Below are 18,430 nucleotides of genomic sequence, written 5' to 3' on the forward strand. Positions count from 1 at the left end.
ATAGAGCTGGAACACATTCTACTAAGCGAGGTATCCCAAGAATGGAAAAACAAGCACCACATGTACTCACCATCAAATTGGTATTAACTGATCGACACATAAGTGCACATATAAGAATAACATCTATTGGATGTTGGGCAGGGGGAGGGGGGAAGGGGTAAGAGCCGACAGGTATACACAAAGAGTGCGATGCGCACCATCTGGGGGATGGACACGCTTGAAGCTCGTACTTGGGGGGGAGGAGGGGCAAGGGCAACATATGTAACCTAAACATCTGTACCCCCATAATATGCTGAAATAAAAAAAAAAACAGGTACAATCTGAATGTTCAATAGATTGCTTAAATTGTGTCCATGTGATGCAAACTATCCCAGTCAGGTGATAAATCATATTGATAGTATGTAGGCTTGATATAATGAAAAGAGCAATTCATCTCAGTGGTCTTCCTCAGTGAAGTCCATAACCCCAGTGGAATCATGAGAAAAATAATCATACAAACCCAAATTGAGGGACATTCAACAAAATACTTGACTAGTACTCCTTAAAACTGTCAAGGTCATTAAAGCATGGAAGGTCTGAGAAATTGTCACAGCTAAGAGGTACCTAAGGAGACACGATGACCAAATATAATGTTGTATCCTGGATGGGATCTCAGAAGAAAAGAAGGACATGAGGTAAAAACTAGTGAAATCTGAATAAAATGTGGAGTTTAATTAATAGTAACATACCAATGTTGGTTCCTTCATTGTGAAAAATGTACCATGGTATTGTAAGGTGTTAACAGTAGGGGAAAGTGGGTGCAGGGGACCCGGGAACTCTTTGGAGCTTTTCTGAACATCTGAAAGTATTCTAAAATAAAAGGTTATTTAAATTAGAAAAGCATAATGAGCTTAAATGGAATGTGATATCCTGAATTGGATCTTGGAAGTGAAAAAGGACAGTAGTGGAAAAACTGGTGCAATTTGAATAAAGTCTAGTGTTTAGTCGATAATGTACCAGTGTTGGTTTCTTAGTTTTGACAAATGTACCGTGGTTATGTTAGATATTAACATTAGTGGAAACTGGGTAATGGAACTCTGTATTTTCTTTCCAACTTTTCTGTAAATCTAAAGTTATTACAAAATAAAAAGTTTATTTTAAAGAAAGAAAATGGTGTAACACAGGATAGTTGAATGTAAGAGCAACAAAATCTATATGCTTGAACCACTCTAGATAACCTGCATGATGGCATTGATTTATTTGGGACTCTGTGGTGAATCTCTCCCCTCATCTCCACATAAATCCTCAATGCTATCCCTGTTCAATCAACCTGAATGTATTTCATGTGCATGTATCCACAGCAGAAAAGTGGCTGTGGCTAACAGGGGAAGCCTAGGTTTCCTAGGAAACTAGAAAACAAAACAAAACAAAACAAAAAGGCCAAGCTCTAGGACTGAAGGGAATAAGAAAGCCGTTGAGGCCAGGCGTGGTGGCTCACGCCTGTAATCCTAGCACTTTGGGAGGCCGAGGCGGGCGGATTGTTTGAGCTCAGGAGTTTGAGACCAGCCTGAGCAAGAGCGAGACCCCGTCTCTACTAAAAATAGAAAGAAATTAAAAAAATTAGCCGGGCATGGTGGCGCATGCCTGTAGTCCCAGCTACTCGGGAGGCTGAGGCAGTAGGATCGCTTGAGCCCAGGAGTTTGAGGTTGCTGTGAGCTAGGATGATGCCAGGGCACTCTAGCCCAGGCAACACAGTGAGACTCTGTCTCAAAAAAAAAAAAAAAATAAAGAAAGCCGTTGAAGGGAAGGGGTCTGTTAACCAAGGAGTTAGCTCAAAACAGAAGACAGTTAAGATTTTTCAGGAAATAAGAATGATTCTTGGCTGGGTGAGGGAGAGGGCAAGAGATCACAGAAAATGTTGACACAGTGGGTACTCCATTTTCTCTGCCTTACCTGTGGCTTACTCATAAATTCTTTTACCCATATTGTTCTTGTTGCTTGTGCTATCAGATGAACAAAGACTGGCCTGAGAATCAAGTGGCTACCATGAGTTACCAGGAAGGGTGGAACAGACAGGGGATAGAGAAAGAAAGGGATATTTCTAGGGCCACAGTCACAAGACAGTTCCAAACTTCTTACTTGTTTTTGTGGCCTTCTCAACCAGACTCTGAGCTCTTCTGGCACAGGAATGTTGCCTGATTCTTCTCTAGGCCCAGGAGTGTTCTGTACATAGTAGCTGCTCAATATACATCTGCTTAATGAATAATTAAGGCAGGAAGCTAGAAACCAGTGGATCCGGGAAAGTTTTTCTTGTGTTAACTCATGGGGAAACATTCAATCCCAAATATGTCTTCACTTTTAGTCCCCATAATAATTAAGGTAATTTAAAATATTCTGATAATTTAATTTTTCACTTCGGTGGGGACATAGGGACTCTGACTCTCAAATTATTAATGTTAAACATACATTTCAAAGAATAGAGAGCCACTAGTCCACTGTGTAATTTGAAGACCTGCAAAAATGGCATGCTAAATTATGTTGAGTCATTAATATTTTCGTTCCAATTAAGGTAAACAAGATGAGGAAACAGGCTATTAGCTCTTCAAAAAGCTTTGAATGATAGATGGTTTTGAACTTGTTCATCTAGCACAGTAGTTCTCAGCCTGTCACAGCAAGTCCACGATGTGGTTTTTACCAAAGAAGTAGTTGGAAATAAGGGAACATATTTTTTTTCAAAGGCTAGGTTTAGTCACTTTAACAGACTGTTGCTCTAAGATTATAAGATTGTGCTCAACTTATTTTTTTAGTATTAAAATGTTCTCTCTTTTATGAAGAGGGGATAGTAGATGGTAGCAGTTAAAAAAAAGTGTCTTGAGTTGGCAGAAAAATAAAAATAAATAAAAGTCGATGCCCTATGTTAATCTCTAAAATGCTATGAGTCCATGAAATCCCTTTGTCTAGAAAGTGTTTCCAAATACGGTACTTTTTTTTTTTCTTTTTTGGTCTAGGAGGGCACTCAGGGATTTGAAAGAGGCAGTGAGAAATGTACATTTGTTGAATATACCTACTGGCTAGGCACCAGGCTTTACATATACATGATTTCTCAGCAAATCTTTACAATTTAAGTTAGGTATTCCCATATTACAGATAAGGAAATGGAAGCTAATAAAAGATAAATAACTTGCCCAAGGACTGTGTTAACACAGGGAATCAAATTCAGGTTTATCTGACTCTAGAACCTATGCTCTTTAATACCATATCACTTATTACAGAAAGTATCTAATATTCATTTTAGGGAGAAATGGTGTTCAATTTTTCCTTGTATACATTTTGAGGCTATCTTTTTAAACTCACTTTCTGAATTATAGTCAGAAAATATATAGCTTTTCAGTATATTCATATAGTGATAGCAAGTGTCAGTATTATGCTTTTAAGCTTACATCCCAACTATTTTTATCTTTTTGTTCAAGTAACCATATAAAACCCATTAGGAGATATTCATATGGTAACATTCATATGAATGTTGATATCCACTGTTGAAACAACCAGCACCACTGCAGACTGCAAGTGCTCAGGCAGAAGTCAGTGAAAGCCAAGTGGTGTCAAAGAGTTGAAGACATTGAGTTCAAAAGAAAACACTGGACCAATCAATCACACTTCCACCTAGACCTTGAGACTAAAGAAACCATGGCTGGTTATTAGAAAGCCAATGGCATAACAGTTCGATCTGTCAGGTAGCACAGGAGAGTGAGGAAGCCCAAGTAAGCAAGGAGAGATGAGCAGAGGGGAGAGGGTAAGGGAAGGAAGAAGAGGGAAAGAGAGAGGGAGGGGTGAGGGAGAGAGTATAACACTGGCAAGAGAAAGAAAGAAGAAAGCAGCATAAAGGCAAAAAATATGCAATTTACTAGAAAGCCCAGAACACTCCAAGACCATACTGGATTAACAAGGATATGACCGTGGCTCCCCAGCTTCTCACTTACATACTGAAAATAAATGCAATAAAGAACATGTAATCATATAGATGAACTCTTAGCAGTGTTCAATTTAGAACTATAATTTTAAAAAATTTCAGAGGCATGTAGCTAATGCATTATAATTTAGGGGTCTAAAACCTGGTCTTCTGTTTGCTGTTTAATTAAATTACTTCTGTTTAATTAAATAATTAAAACAAGAGTTTATTTTTCTTGCATTCCTTGATTTACTGAAGGCATCTAAAATTAAAGTCACATTTAAACAAGTGTTGGCGACCAACTTTTAATAATACATATTTAATTTTCAGAAACATATGTTTACCATCAACAACATGATCAGGGTTCCATTGCCCCAAATGTTATTTCATTGGTACATTATATTGATATTTACAAAGGCTTTCAGATTCAACAACACAAAACAAAACAGCTTAATTTTTAAAAACTACGATGCTTTAAAAAAAATGTAAACAGTTCATTTTTACATTATTGTAAAAAAGAAGACTCACTCCTTAATCCGGCTTAATTTTTTTTTAAGTGAGCAAAGCCTGGTGCTCATGGATAAAGAATGAAAAGAATTCTTTATATAGAAACATTGTGCTCCAGTGTGGCAAAGAAAAAAAATTATATATACACATATAAAGAAAAGAATCTTAAGTCCACAATTTAGACCACAAAAAAATCTTGTCCCCAAATTGAGAAATTTATAAAAACCTTTTACACATGGTTACTGACCTATTGAAAACCTATATAACATTTTCAAAACAATAACTCAGTCAAAAGATACCACTTTTCTTAAAAATGAAATTTTGTGCAAAAAAAAATCGTTTAAGCTAGAAACAAGACTATTCCCTCTAGTAAGAGGCCAAAAGAGCCACTGAAATAATTTAACTCTGTTAGATTTAGTGCATGTAACCAAAAGGCACACACATGTGATTAATATATTAATATCTTTTCATGCAGAAACCTGCGCATGTTCATAATTATATAACAAAAACACAAACATAACAAAACATAAAGCCTAATGTTTGGTAATGTTATTCTGGCCACATTCCTTTCTAGTCTATCAGTCCAGAGTTTCCTAGATCATTAACACCGCCTCTCAAAAAATATATTATATTTGAACAACTTTCAATAAAAATTAAAAAAAGAATGTTAGCTTGAAACACCATAGTATTTTTTTTCGGTTCTGATACATAGAGAAACTTACTGATATGTTTATTTTAAATGTCATTTCAAATTAAGATACATTTTTCCTTTTGTTAATAAACACTTTGATTGCTCCAGTGAAGTCGGCAGAGAGAAGAACTTCTGTGTTATCTGTCTTCACAATACCTTAAAAGCATAAAAATAGTTTTAAGTTGATTTTAAAGGAATATGAAGCCTGCTGCCACAACTGTCACATGCCCATGACCCTCCACCTTTGAGGAGGAAGATCATCTAAACACCTTTTCAGTCTCCTTTTCCAGCTGGCTCCTGTAATCCTTCCATCCTGCTGGACCTCTCCTCCTGTTACCTTATCTTAGCTGGTCTTTTCCTGATTTGAGGATATTATAGTCCCTTGGGGCCTGGATGCCTGGATTTATTCCAAGGTAGCCGAGGCCTCTAAGTTGTCTAATGCTTCATTTCATGGCAAGAGGCTAGCATGTTATTCAGCCCCAGGACTGGAGGGCTGGCAGAACGGGATCAGCTGGGCGAGTCTGCTGCTAATAGGGGTGTCTAACGAGGTTGACAGTAAGGTTTACTGTATAGCAGACTACTGAAATTGCTAAGAAATGAAGTACACACATTGTCTCTATGAATGCTGACAGCACCTTTTGCCATTATGGTCCTTATTGAAGAGCTATGTCGCTATGCCAAATGGCAAGAAAATGCTTACCTCTTAATTTGCCAGTTGCGTAAAAGCATTTAACAATCAAATTCTGTGTTAACTAACTCTATTATGCATAGGTAAAAAATGTAGATCTCAGAAGGACTGAGTAGCAAGAAAGAGAATAATCCAAACTTTAATTGGAAAGTTGTATATAGGATGAGTCAGACAAAATGGCTTCACTCAGATGTGCTAAAAACATATTCTAAGCCTTTGAACATTCCTTCTGGCATATCTCAAAGTAGTGCTATGCTGTAGTAGCAGCAGTAAAGGACTTGGGGATATGAAAAGGCTATAGAAGAAAAGAATTCATCATATATATAAAATGCTTTATAGGCTAGGCGTGGATGCTTGTAATCCCAGCACTTTGGGAAGCTGAGGCGGAGGATTACTAGGGCCCAGAAGTTTGAGACCAGCCTGCACAACATAGTGAGGCTGTGTCTCTACAAAAAAATAAAAAATTTAGCTGGGTGGGTGTGGTGGCACATGCCTATAGTCCCAGCTACTCGGGAGGTTGAGGCAGGAGGATAGTTTGAGCCCAGGAGTCTGAGGTTGCAGTGAGCTAGGATGATGCCACTGCACTCTAGCCTGGGAGACACAGTGAGTGAGATCCTGTCTCATAAAAAAAAAATGTTGGCCAGGCCTGGTGGCTCACACCTGTAATTCTAGCACTCTGGAAAGCTGAGGCGGGAGGACTGCTTGAGCTCAGGAATTCCAGATCAGCCTGAGCAAGAGCGAGACCCCATCTCTACAAAAAAATAGAAAAATCAGCTGGGCATGGTGGCACATGCCTGCAGTCCCAGCTACTCAGGAGGCTGAGGCAGGAGGATCGCTTGAGCCCAGGAGTTTGAGGTTGCAGTGAGCTATGATGATGCCACTGCACTTTAGCAGGGGCGACAGAGTGAGACTTTGTCTCAAAAAAAAATGTTTTATAAAGCACAATAATGAAGATGATAACGATAATGTCTACTACATGCCAGGCATTCTGTTAGGCACTTCACGTGTTATCTTTAATTCTTATCACAATTCTATAAACTAGGTTATCACCTCCATTTTACACTTGAGGAAAATTGATGCTCATATCCCAAATATGTCAGGAATAAGAAAGGGCAATCATATATATAGTTTATGATCTCATACCCTGGGTCTTAAGAGTTTATTGTTAGATTATACCTAGATAGGTACAAAATGACAAATGCAAATTTGAGTACAATCCATTAAAATTTGTGCCTCTTCAAAAAGGACCCAGCGAATTAACTAAACCATGTTAATGTGGTATATTTTTGAGAAGTTAAAAAATGTACCTTTTACTTTTCCTCAAAAGGTAAAATTTCCTGTGAAATGTGTAGGGGAAGTATATAGAGTATAAAAAGGTATCACTGGGGGAAAAAAGAAAAGAAAAAAACACCAAATGACTTAAGTTAGAAGAAAGAAGCTGGATTTGACTCTGAGAAGAAAAAGAAAACAGAAAGCAATATTTACAAATAGGCATTTAGTAAAGGTTTAATCATTCTAACTTGTTTATTAATATTTTTGAGACAGGGTCTCCCTCTGTTGCCTGGAGCTCGACTACAGTACTACAGGTGCATACCACCACACCCAGCTAATTAATTTTTTTTTTGTAGAGACAAGGTCTTGCTATTGCCCAGGCTGGTCTCGAACTCCCTCCTGGCCTCAAGTGATCCTCCTGGCTCGGCCTCCCAAAGTGCTAGGATTATGGGTGTGAGCCACAGCCTCTGGCCCCAACTTGGCTTATTTTTAAATTTTGTAATTGAAAGAAGTATTAGACTGAAGTTCATCTTGGTTATCAAAATTTTTCTTAGCACACAGAAGGAATAGTGTACTGAGTAGAGTGGGTAGGATAAATAATACAAGAGAAATTACTTGAGATTAAATTAAAGTACTCAAAAACTTTTCAGCATTCCAATACTTCAGAAGCACCCTTTGTACTTCATATCTATTGTTTTGACTCTCTAAAAGAACTGGTTGTAGTCCGTAGAGTGAGAAAACACATTTAATAAACTATTACGCAATTGATTTTAATAATATAAACTTGTTTCACTGACAACTGGTCCAAATTTGCCTGCTCTTATCATACTCTTAAGGACTAGCAGGGACCATTTTTATATAATTGATCGGTACTCAATATACTTGTTGACAGTTTCTTTTCACTTTCTAATCTGAACATATTATATAACCAGAATTACTACTCATTCCCAAAGCATATGCCACAAATGGCAAGAAATGACAAGCTTATAAATAGCTACCTATCTCGAGAAGCTGTTGATTTGTAGCAAGTAGAAAAGAATCCTGCTTCATTTAGGTTTAATTCATTTAGTCAAAAAATGTTTATTAAGCACCTATTATATGCAGGCAAACACTGTGCTAGGCACTGGCAGTACAACAGTAAACAAGACATATAAAGTCTCTGTCTTCCTGGAGATTACAGACTAGTAGGAGAGACAGATAATAAAGAAGTTTTGTATTTGTATATCATTTGCATTTCTCTAAAGAGAATGGTTGTCTATAAAAATATGAATTTTCAAATTTTTCATTTTTAATTCTCAGGTGAATTTTAAAAATGTAAAACTTGCAAGAAATACATTGCTGATATGTTCAGAAATGCATATCTGTCAACCACTATGTTGTAAGTAAGAAACATTCTTTATAGTTGTGAAAACCTCATCATACCTAATAGTAGGTCAATGAGGATACTAAGTGATAACTAGAAAAAATGTAGGACAAATAAAATATGAGTACTTACCAGAAGGCGTGGCATCCAAAACTTCAGCATCTTCATCTTTATTGCTCCCTTCTGATTTTTCAGATTGCACATCCAAAGATAACATCAAACTTGGGTTTGGAGCAAAGATGGCTGATGTAACAACTGCATTATGTGCTGGGGGAATAAAATTACTTCAGGATAACCGATAAATTTGAAACTAAACATCAAGACAAATACAATAGTGTTATATGCCAACTATCCTTAAAAACTAACACAGAAGTAACTAAGAACAATTTAAAACCCAAAAATATTTCCTAAAAAAATACTACATACAAGTTTTGAGATTCTATGACTTCTCAAATTTTAGACCAGGGTAAAAATCAAACAAGCAAAGCCAAACACAAAGCAAAAGCAGTTATAACAGCCAAATTGCCTCTCTAAAATAATGCCTATACAAATTTACTTCTAGCATATCTCCATTTTCACTTTATTTTCTTATATGACATGCAAAAGTAGGCATTTACTTACCTTTAATACCTTCCCAGAAGTCATTACGATCTCTCCTGACTGAAGTAAACTTGCTTAGGTCATGGTAAGTACTCCAGATATAAACATACTTATCTTCTGAACCACTAACGAGGTAAGTAAAATCATGGCTAAAATTGGGGAAGGAAAAACAATTTTGTGTGTGGTTTTATAATTTGTAAAGTTTTCTTCTATCAGTGTTTCCTACTTTAAAATACTTAATACCTAAAACAACACCTGAGGGAGCTTGTTGAAAATGTAGACTCTTAATGTCACTCTAGAGGTTCTGAATGTGTAGGTCTGATGTAGGGGCCTGGCATTTGTATTTTCATCAAAGATCCAGAAACTGTGACACTAGTTAACCCACACTGAGAGGAATGATTTAAGGGATGAAAGAGAGAGAAGCAGAGTACTTTACCAAATGAATTACTGAGTAATTCAAGAAGAAAGAAAGAACTGACAAGAAAAGGGCTGAAAAAAGAAGACTAGAAAGAAGGCAGGTAACCCTATTTTAGGAGAACCTCCAGACTCCAAATTAAGAATTTGAATAATAATATATAAAGCTTTAAATACAGGACATTGTGCTGTAGGGTATTAAAATGCTTTCTTAGCTTCTGTACCTAAAAGGTTTGACAGTGGACAAGGGGACAGGGATGAGCTGAAACCCCCTCTTAAAAGATTATATAAAAGTACAAAAGCAGGCTGGGTGCAGTGGCTCATTCCTGTAATCCTAGCACTTTGGGAGGCTGAGGCAGGAGGACTGCTTGAGCTCAGGAGTTCAAGACCAGCCTGAGCAAGAGCAAGACCACACCCATACTAAAAATAGAAAAACTAGCCAGGCGTCGTGGCACGTGCCTGTGGTCTTAGCTACTCAGGAGGCTGAGGCAGGAGGATCTCTTGAGCCCAGGAGTTTGAGGTTGCAATGAGCTATGATGATACCACTGCACTCTAGCAGGGGAGACAGAGTGAGAGCCTGTTTCAAAAATAAGAAAAAAAAGTACAAAAGCAAAAAGTCTGAAGCTGAGAGTCTTCTAATCCTAGCTCTGCAACAACTGTGACTTTAGGCCAATCGCTTAATTTTCTGGGTCTTGGTTTCTTAATTTGCAGAATAGGGGCCATTCTAGCTCTAGCTACCATACAGGTGGACAAGTATTACATGATGATAAAATGAGATACCAGCTGTAAACGTGCAAAAACCCTCCTAAAAACGCCACATAAACATAAGGCACAGATCAATGGAAAAATGGGAATGGGTGGGAGAGAAACATTCTTATCTCTTTTGGGAATTAATCATTGCCAATTTACCTGAAACTTGCTTTGATCTGGCTGCTGCTGTTGACGTAACCCTTATACTTCATGGACAGTGACAAATCTCTCAGATCATAGAGTCTGATTCTAGAGTCATTTGAGGTTACCAGTATCTAAAAATACATCAGAGGAAAAGCTAAAAATATCACCTTTTAATCCAAGTTAAGCTATAACCAAAAAAGGGTGTTACAAACATACAAATGTACCTCAAAATTAGAAAAAGCAGTATTCCACAGGAAAGACAATACATTTTTTGCCAAGATATTAAGAACTAACTTTCAAGAGTCTACAGAGATTATTCAGAGATATGGTTTTGAATACTATAGTACCTTATTTTCTCCAGGTAAAGGCTCAATGCCAGTAATTTTTCTTCCAACCTTGTTGCGCCCTCTAGTAGATCGAACATGTATTTGTGTATGGTATTTCAAATGCTAAAAAGAAATCATATATTTAAAATATCAGAATTAGAAGAACCCTCAAAGATCATCTGATCCAACACTCAGACAGACATGGTATTATTTGCCCCAATTTACAGACAAGGCAACTAAAGCCCAGAGGGGATAAACAACTTGTTCAAAACCACAAAAGTGTTTTAATAAGTATCCAATCACATAATTTACACCAGGTACTCATTTACCTCTGTATCATAGAAAATACATCTGCCATCATATGTCCCAATCACTGCATATTTGCCGTTCTGACAGAAATTTGCAGCTGTGATCAATTTTGTCTGACCATCTACTTCATTCCACAAAGCTACTTTCTTGTCAGGTATGTTCCAAAGGCGGAGCTTTCCATCCAATGACCCACTTAGAAAATATCTGTCATCCTAAAAAGGTGGCAAAAGAAGAAAGCTTTCATTTTACCACATCAAGAAAAAATGCATCAGCAAATCGAAACAGTAAGTCTATTGGAAAGTAATGTTTTAAAGTCAGGTCTCATTTTAGAAGTATTATTCATGAAGCAAGCATTATTTTATGCACTAAAAGCAATAACAATAACTAGAAACCTTATTATTACTTTTGGAGAAATAAAGTTCTAATCACTTTATCACATCCTTAAACTGCTTTTCCCAAGGTATGGATGTTAATAAGATAATGTGTTTGTGTACTACATGGAAGAAGAAGGTACTGTGTTCAAATAAGTTTGAGAAGTTCTTGAAAGTTAAACAGGATTCTCAGTTAACCTCCATTCTGAATCTCTAAAAAGGAGATAAAGTGGGTAGAATTTTCCAACTTATTTAACCACGGACTTTTTGGGAACCATTAGGCGAGTTAGGTAGGGATATCTAACAGAGCTAGCACCTCCAAAGAACATGCTTTGGGAAACATATCCTATGCCACACCCATACACACATATAAAACAAAGGTGCCTCAAAATTAGAAAAAGCAGTATTCCACAGGAAAGAGAATACATTTTTTGCCAAGATATTAAGAACCAATTTTCAAGAGTCTACGTAGAGTATTATAGACTGGGATACATGTAATGCTTGGATAAAAGAGTAACACAAATTATTGGCCCACAGAACCAGTCATTTTTTTGGAACTCTAATGCCATGTCAGCAGAGAATCACTTCACTATTCAAATTTTCAATCTTTTTTTTTTTTTGAGACAGTCTCACTGTGTTGCCCGGGCTAGAGTGCCGTAGCGTCATCCTAGCTCACAGCAACCTCAAACTCCTGGGCTCAAGTGATCCTCCTGCCTCAGCCTCCCGAGTAGCTGGGACTACAGGCATGCGCCACCATGCCTGCTAATTTTTTCTATATATTTTTAGTTGTCCAATTAATTTCTTTCTAATTTTAGTAGAGACGGGGTCTCACTCTTGCTCAGGCTGGTTTCGAACTCCTGAGCTCAAACAATCCACCCGCCTCGGCCTCCCAGAGAGCTAGGATTACAGGCATGAGCCACCGCGCCCGGCCCAAATTCTCAATCTTAAACCAGGGGTTTTCAACCTGGGGCAATTTGACCTTACAGGGGATATCTAGTAATGTCTGGAAAAATTTTAGTTGTCACAACTTGGGGTGGAGTGGGGATGCTACTGGCATCTAGGGGATGGAAGCCAAGGATGCTTCTAAATATCCTATGATGTACAGGCCAGCCTTCTCTTTTCCTATAACAAAGAATGTAAATAGTGCCAGGGTTGAGACACCCTGCTCTAAACTAAACCAGTCCTCCCACTAAGCTGGTCTAATTTTTGGCAATATAAGAATTAAAGATTAAATAATTGGGACATCAAAACAAGAAACAAATTCTCTTCTCTGCTCAAGGTTATTGTTCTTACCCATCTCTGAAACCTTTCAGGGACAATCTACAAATGATGAACATTTTTATGGCTATGTTATAGCAGGCTCTACTCAATGTCTCCCAGTAGAAGAGCTGAACAAGTAAAAATACTTTATCTTAGTCTTCTAATTTGGACTTTTATTTACATACACACATATACGTACATACACACATGTATGTATGTAAATACATACATTTTGCTATTTCTTTTATAACTCTGCTACCTTGCTTCCAGTTAACATTATAATAGTCATAGTTCCTAAAAAAGAAGTCAACACTACCCTACTCCTCCCCAGCCCCTCTGAAAACTCTCCAAGTCTGTAGTTTTTAGAGAGAGGGCTTTTGTAGAAGGTATTTACAAAAAAAGGGAGAAGAAACAGGGCTTTATAGTTTCTAAAATAAAACCAAATAAAAGATAAAAGTACTATAAAACTTATTGACTGGACAGAAACCTTAATAAGTAATAAAATACCACATAGAAAACTATCAAAACTGAATACCTCTTTCTACTCTGATACTTTATAGCTAAAATAATGGTGGGAGGGAAAAATTTTGTTCACAGTTGCTGATGGGGTAAATCCATCCTTTTGTTGCATCTTTGGGCTACAGGATGGGGTTGTTATTCAGAAAGAAGAATCTAATGACTTGATAGTCAAAATTGAAAAGGTATTAACATAGGTTAAATATTCTTAACTATCAAAAGTTCTTAACCAAGTCTTCAAAGGGTTCAGAATTATTACTGCCTATGTTATAAGCCTGCTCAGGAAAGGAAATTACATTGAGAAAAAAGTCAGTCTCCTTTCTTAATCTGGGAAAAAAAGAGGAAGAAATGTTGCATTAAAAAGACAACGGGTGTTAAACGTATAGACATGAGGACACCACTGGAATTGTAATCATACATCAATGTATAATAGGGGAGGAAAAGTCAGCATAGAGTCAGCTCAAGTTCCCACTTATTTTAATCTAGCTAGTAGAGTCAACACCAACATGTGATTTCCCTGTGCTTATAGTTGCAAAAAACTAAAACTAATTTAGCCTTAAGCATTTGGTGGCTCTCTATCCTTTAAGGGCATACAATAGGTCTAGAATTCCATAACAGTAGATTTTTCTCCTTCATTGAAATCGCCTGAAATACTTTCTTTCCAGGGGAAAGATACTAAAGGATTTTCTATATTGAAAATGAAGAAGGTATATTAAGATCAACAATAGGAATTCTTCAGTATGTCTTATAATGAATTTTGGTCTTTGCCTCTTTCAATCTTTTCCTCTGTCTCTTCCCTCCCCAACCTTTTCATAACTATTCCTGTCTATGTACTTCCCTTTCTCATTTATCCATCTGCTATCTCCTCTTCTTCTTCCATCTCCAATATCTCTCATCTTTAATAGGATACTTTATTTCATTACTTATACCTTGCATGTCTTATTAAAGGTTTGGGATGACTTTTTACTGTTATATTTAGAATATAACATGCCCAGTTTTTCCAATGCAGATTAGCAGAATATTTATTTCTTTTCTCACTTTTAAAGCAAAATGAGACACAAAATTAAACTGCTCTTAACTATGATCTGTTAATAATACTTTTGCAACTGCCCCCAGAGAAACTAGGTTCCCTCACCTTCCTCACATTGTAACAAAAAAATGTATAAATAGAATGTATAAATAGTTACTTACTCTTGGATGGAAAGCTATGGCAGTGACAAAATCTATATGTTGAAAACAGCAAAGGCACTCTCTTCTGGAAATGTGCCATAATCTGACTGTTTTATCCATTGAAGAAGAAAGAAGAAAGTAGTTCTATGGAGAAAATGATATTAATTTTTTTATCACCATATAAAAAACTACTTACACAATAAAAGTGAACTTCTCAGTTTTACGTACTTCAACAGTTTTGTTATTGTTATATGCAGCATTAGAAAGAACAAAAGATTATCCAATTGGAAGATCCCATTTTCCCCCAAACAACTAAAATACCATATTTCATCAATTCCAAGACTTTTCCACACTACCTGTTCTGAAATTAGGATGAATCTTATAATCTATATCCAAAGGAATCTGTCAGACACCAGCAGAGGACTAAGGTGTGCCTTAGTTGTTATTGCCTGCACATATTGGAACTCAGCTATGAATATAAGGCATCTATTCATCTTATTGTCACTTCAGCTATTTTCACATTGACAACACTGGTGAATTTTAACTCACATAGATCTCTAATTGTCATTTAAAATGTCTTCAAAAAGATTACCCTATAATGCAGCATGGAAATGAAAAATTATTGTGCACCTGTCACACCCTAGGCAAGAAAATTAGAGAATAGAAATTGTCAAATCTCTCAGAATAGATCAGAGCATTTCCAAAGCTAGAAGAGGATAGTATAACTGATTTAGGCAGTATTGTTATGGCCCCATTACCCGGGAACCAAATATCTATCTGTCAAAAGCTTCTGGCTGGCAGAAGCTCATTATTTCCTAAACATAATCTATTTAAGGGGGAGAACTATGACTTATACCGAATGAGGAAACTCAAATGAGACCCCAGTATTCTTTGGTATGCCTAAAGGTGATAAACAAATTAAGGTAATGATGACATTTCTTGAGTACTTATGGTGCATTAAGCATTGTTCTTTTTTTTTTTTTTTTGAGACAGAGTCTCACTCTGTTGCCCGGGCTAGAGTGAGTGCCGTGGCGTTAGCCTAGCTCACAGCAACTTCAAACTCCTGGGCTCAAGCGATCCTTCTGCCTCAGCCTCCCGAGTAGCTGGGACTACAGGCATGCGCCACCATGCCCGGCTAATTTTTTCTATATATTTTTAGTTGTCCGATTAATTTCTTTCTATTTTTAGTAGAGACGGGGTCTTGCTCTTGCTCAGGCTGGTCTTGAACTCCTGAGCTCAAACAATCCACCCGCCTCGGCCTCCCAGAGTGCTAGGATTACAGGCGTGAGCCACCGCGGCCCGCCCATTGTTCTTAACATTATACAACAACCCTGTGCGGTAGGTATATTATTATCCCCTTTTACCAATGAGAACAGTGAAGCACAGAGAAGTTGAATAACTTGCCTAGGATTACACAACTCATCAGTGGTAGAGGTGGGATTGCAAGCCCGAGTAGTTTGGCATCAGGTCCAGGCTCTAGCCACTACACAGTTCTGCACAGTGCTTAAGTAGAACACATGTTATGAAAACCAAGATGCTTTGTCACTTGCTAAAAGTAATTAAGAATCTTTAATCTTTGATGGTAAAAAGACTGAGTGTAAATATTGATTTGGGTATGTAATTGTACTGATAAATGCTATTTTGGGCTAGTCTAAAAGTATACATTTTATGTAGTATACTAGTTTTTAAATAGATGGTATATTTTATGATTAAATGTAAAGAATTAGAAAATATAATTTGGATGATTTACGATAATCTTTGAAACATCTAATATCAATTATTTTTACTTTCAAGAGCTACTCAGTTCCAGAAAAATTTTGAAGACTGTATGCAGTTTGCTTCATAATTTCCTGTTAATTAATAACTGTATAAAAACTAAACCTATGGCACACTGTTCATTAAAACTGACATTATTCAATTCTTACAATAGTCCATTGTTTTAAGCATATGAAAACATCCCTAAAATATTAAGTGAAGGTGCTGAAGACATGTTAAGACTAGTTCTATCATGCCAACAGGTTTCTGTTCAATAAATATTTATTGAATAAATGAAATTATTTTCTTGAACTAAGCACTAATCTTGGGAGTCAAATAAATCAGATTAAAATTGAAGTTCTACTCATAACTAGTTTTGTGATCTTAGATGGGTCACAGGGGCCCAGTATATTCATCTACAAAATGAACGATTGTCTACCTCATGGGATTGTTGTTCTAAGAATTAACAAAGTAATTATTGTTATCTGGTACAAAATAAGTCTTCAACAAATAGAAAAGCCACTATAAACACTGATTGTTTCAGACACTGAAGAGAAACAACAACAAAATAATATCTTGTCCCTACCCTCGAGAGGCTTAGAATCCTGTTGCAGAAATTGTGTTTCTTTCCTCTGGATAGGGGTGAAGAGTTGGGAAAATGAGGATAAGCTCTTAGGAATCAATCCTATATGGGGCAGAGACTCACTGAAATAACTCATCTACACCAGTGCTTCTCAAACTATTTGTGAAGGACTGTTTTTGTTTTTTTTTAAATTTTCAATGAGTCATGGACTGAAACTATTATAAAATACAGAACAATTACTAGAAAAATGAAATGAAAATAAAAGTTATAAAATACAAGACCCATTTTTTATTATATAAAATAGAAGCTCAGATTTTAACAGATTAAATAGGCATAAAATTACTCTGAAAAACTGCCATAAACATTTCTAAATGGTTTATTCTTGGTTTCTGTACTTATCTCTTCACAAACTGGTATTCTATATTCCTATCATCAGGGACCAGGAAGACCCAGTTTACTGACTAGCACCAGTTCTTAAAAATGCATATTATTCACTTGAGACAAGAGGTAGTTGGATAGATACTAAATCATATTACTACTGTCTCCTAAGAGACTTGGAAAGAATGGGAAAAAATGCTAGAAAAGTATAAAAAATTTTTTATCATTTCTCAAATCTTTGCAACATGTCCAACTTTTTTTGTCATCCTTTTTGCTTGTAGTGATTAGCTATTCTAACCCAGGAATGGGCTAGAGAGTTAATGCTCCAAAGCTATGGGATTTGAATTTCAACTCTCCTACTCCCTAGCTGTATGTCTTTAGGCATGTTTCTTAACCTGTATGAAACCTTGGTTTTTTTAAATTCTTGATAAGGAAACATCAACAACCTCATAAGGTCGTTTTGGGGGTACAAACAGAGAGCACATGTAAAATGCTTAAATTTTGTCTGTGTCCTCAGTGCCTAAAATGCTGCCTGGCACATAATGATGATGTCATCATCATAATCATAACAGTGAATATTAATAAAGCATTTACTATGTTCTAGGCAAATGTATTATATTGACTAGTTCAGTTAATCTTTCCCAATATAACTCTATGAGGAAGCTACTTTTATTACACCTATTTAGCAGATGAGGCACAGTGAAATTAAGTAACTTGCCCAAGGTCACACAACTATAAGGGTCAGACTAGGGAGGATATGAACCCCAGGAATCTGGCTCCAACTTCATGTTCATAACCAGGTGGTAAAGTGATCAACATCTATGTTTTGAGTAAATGAAAAGTACTTGGCATGTAGCAGGTGTATTTGCATAGGTTCTCAATAATGTTCTTTTTACTGTTTCTTCCATAAAGGAAATAAGAGGAGTGGTCAGTGAAATAGGAAAGTATAGTGCTCCAAAATCAAGACGAGTATTTCAAGAAAGATCAATAGCATCAAATCATCAAATGCTAGAGAAAGGTTAAGGAGAATGAGTTCAAAGAAAAGGTATTAATTCTGGTAAGAAGGTAGTTATGACGATTAATTTTATGTGTCAACTTGGCTAGGCTATAGTATTCAATTATTTAATCGAACACCAATCTAGTTGTTGCTGTGAAGGTATTTTGTATATGTGGTTACATTTACAATCAATTGACTTTAAGTAAAGAAGATCACCCTTGATGATGTGGGTGGGCCTCACCCAATCAGTTGAATGGCCACAAGAGCAAAAACAGGTTTCCTGGAGAAGAAATTCTGCCTTAGACTGCAGCATCCCTAGCACTCTGGGAGGCCGAGGCGGGCGGATTGTTTGAGCTCAGGAGTTCGAAACCAGCCTGAGCAAGAGCGAGACCCCGTCTCTACTAAAAA

General features: G+C 36.7%; 1 protein-coding gene across 3 annotated transcripts in view; it reads right to left on the minus strand.

The window, feature by feature from the left end:
* Positions 1-4,207: 4,207 nt before the first annotated feature.
* Positions 4,208-18,430, minus strand: part of WDR44 (WD repeat domain 44) — an 87,286-nt gene continuing 73,063 nt past the window's right edge. The window contains exons 14-20 of one of the 3 annotated variants that reach the window (XM_012653547.1): positions 14,331-14,453; positions 11,013-11,204; positions 10,705-10,806; positions 10,373-10,488; positions 9,071-9,174; positions 8,582-8,716; positions 4,208-5,282 (exon numbers count right to left, since the gene is read on the minus strand). In XM_012653547.1, coding sequence (XP_012509001.1) covers positions 5,188-5,282; positions 8,582-8,716; positions 9,071-9,174; positions 10,373-10,488; positions 10,705-10,806; positions 11,013-11,204; positions 14,331-14,453 — 867 coding nt within the window. In that variant the 3' untranslated portion in view covers positions 4,208-5,187. Of the gene's footprint in view, positions 5,283-8,581; positions 8,717-9,070; positions 9,199-10,372; positions 10,489-10,704; positions 10,807-11,012; positions 11,205-14,330; positions 14,454-18,430 lie in introns of all 3 variants that reach the window. The other 2 variants (XM_012653546.1, XM_012653548.1) reach the window with 2 other exon arrangements.

The sequence above is a fragment of the Propithecus coquereli genome, unplaced genomic scaffold, assembly GCF_000956105.1.
Source record: "Propithecus coquereli isolate 6110/MARCELLA unplaced genomic scaffold, Pcoq_1.0 Scaffold422, whole genome shotgun sequence".
Taxonomy (NCBI): domain Eukaryota; kingdom Metazoa; phylum Chordata; class Mammalia; order Primates; family Indriidae; genus Propithecus; species Propithecus coquereli.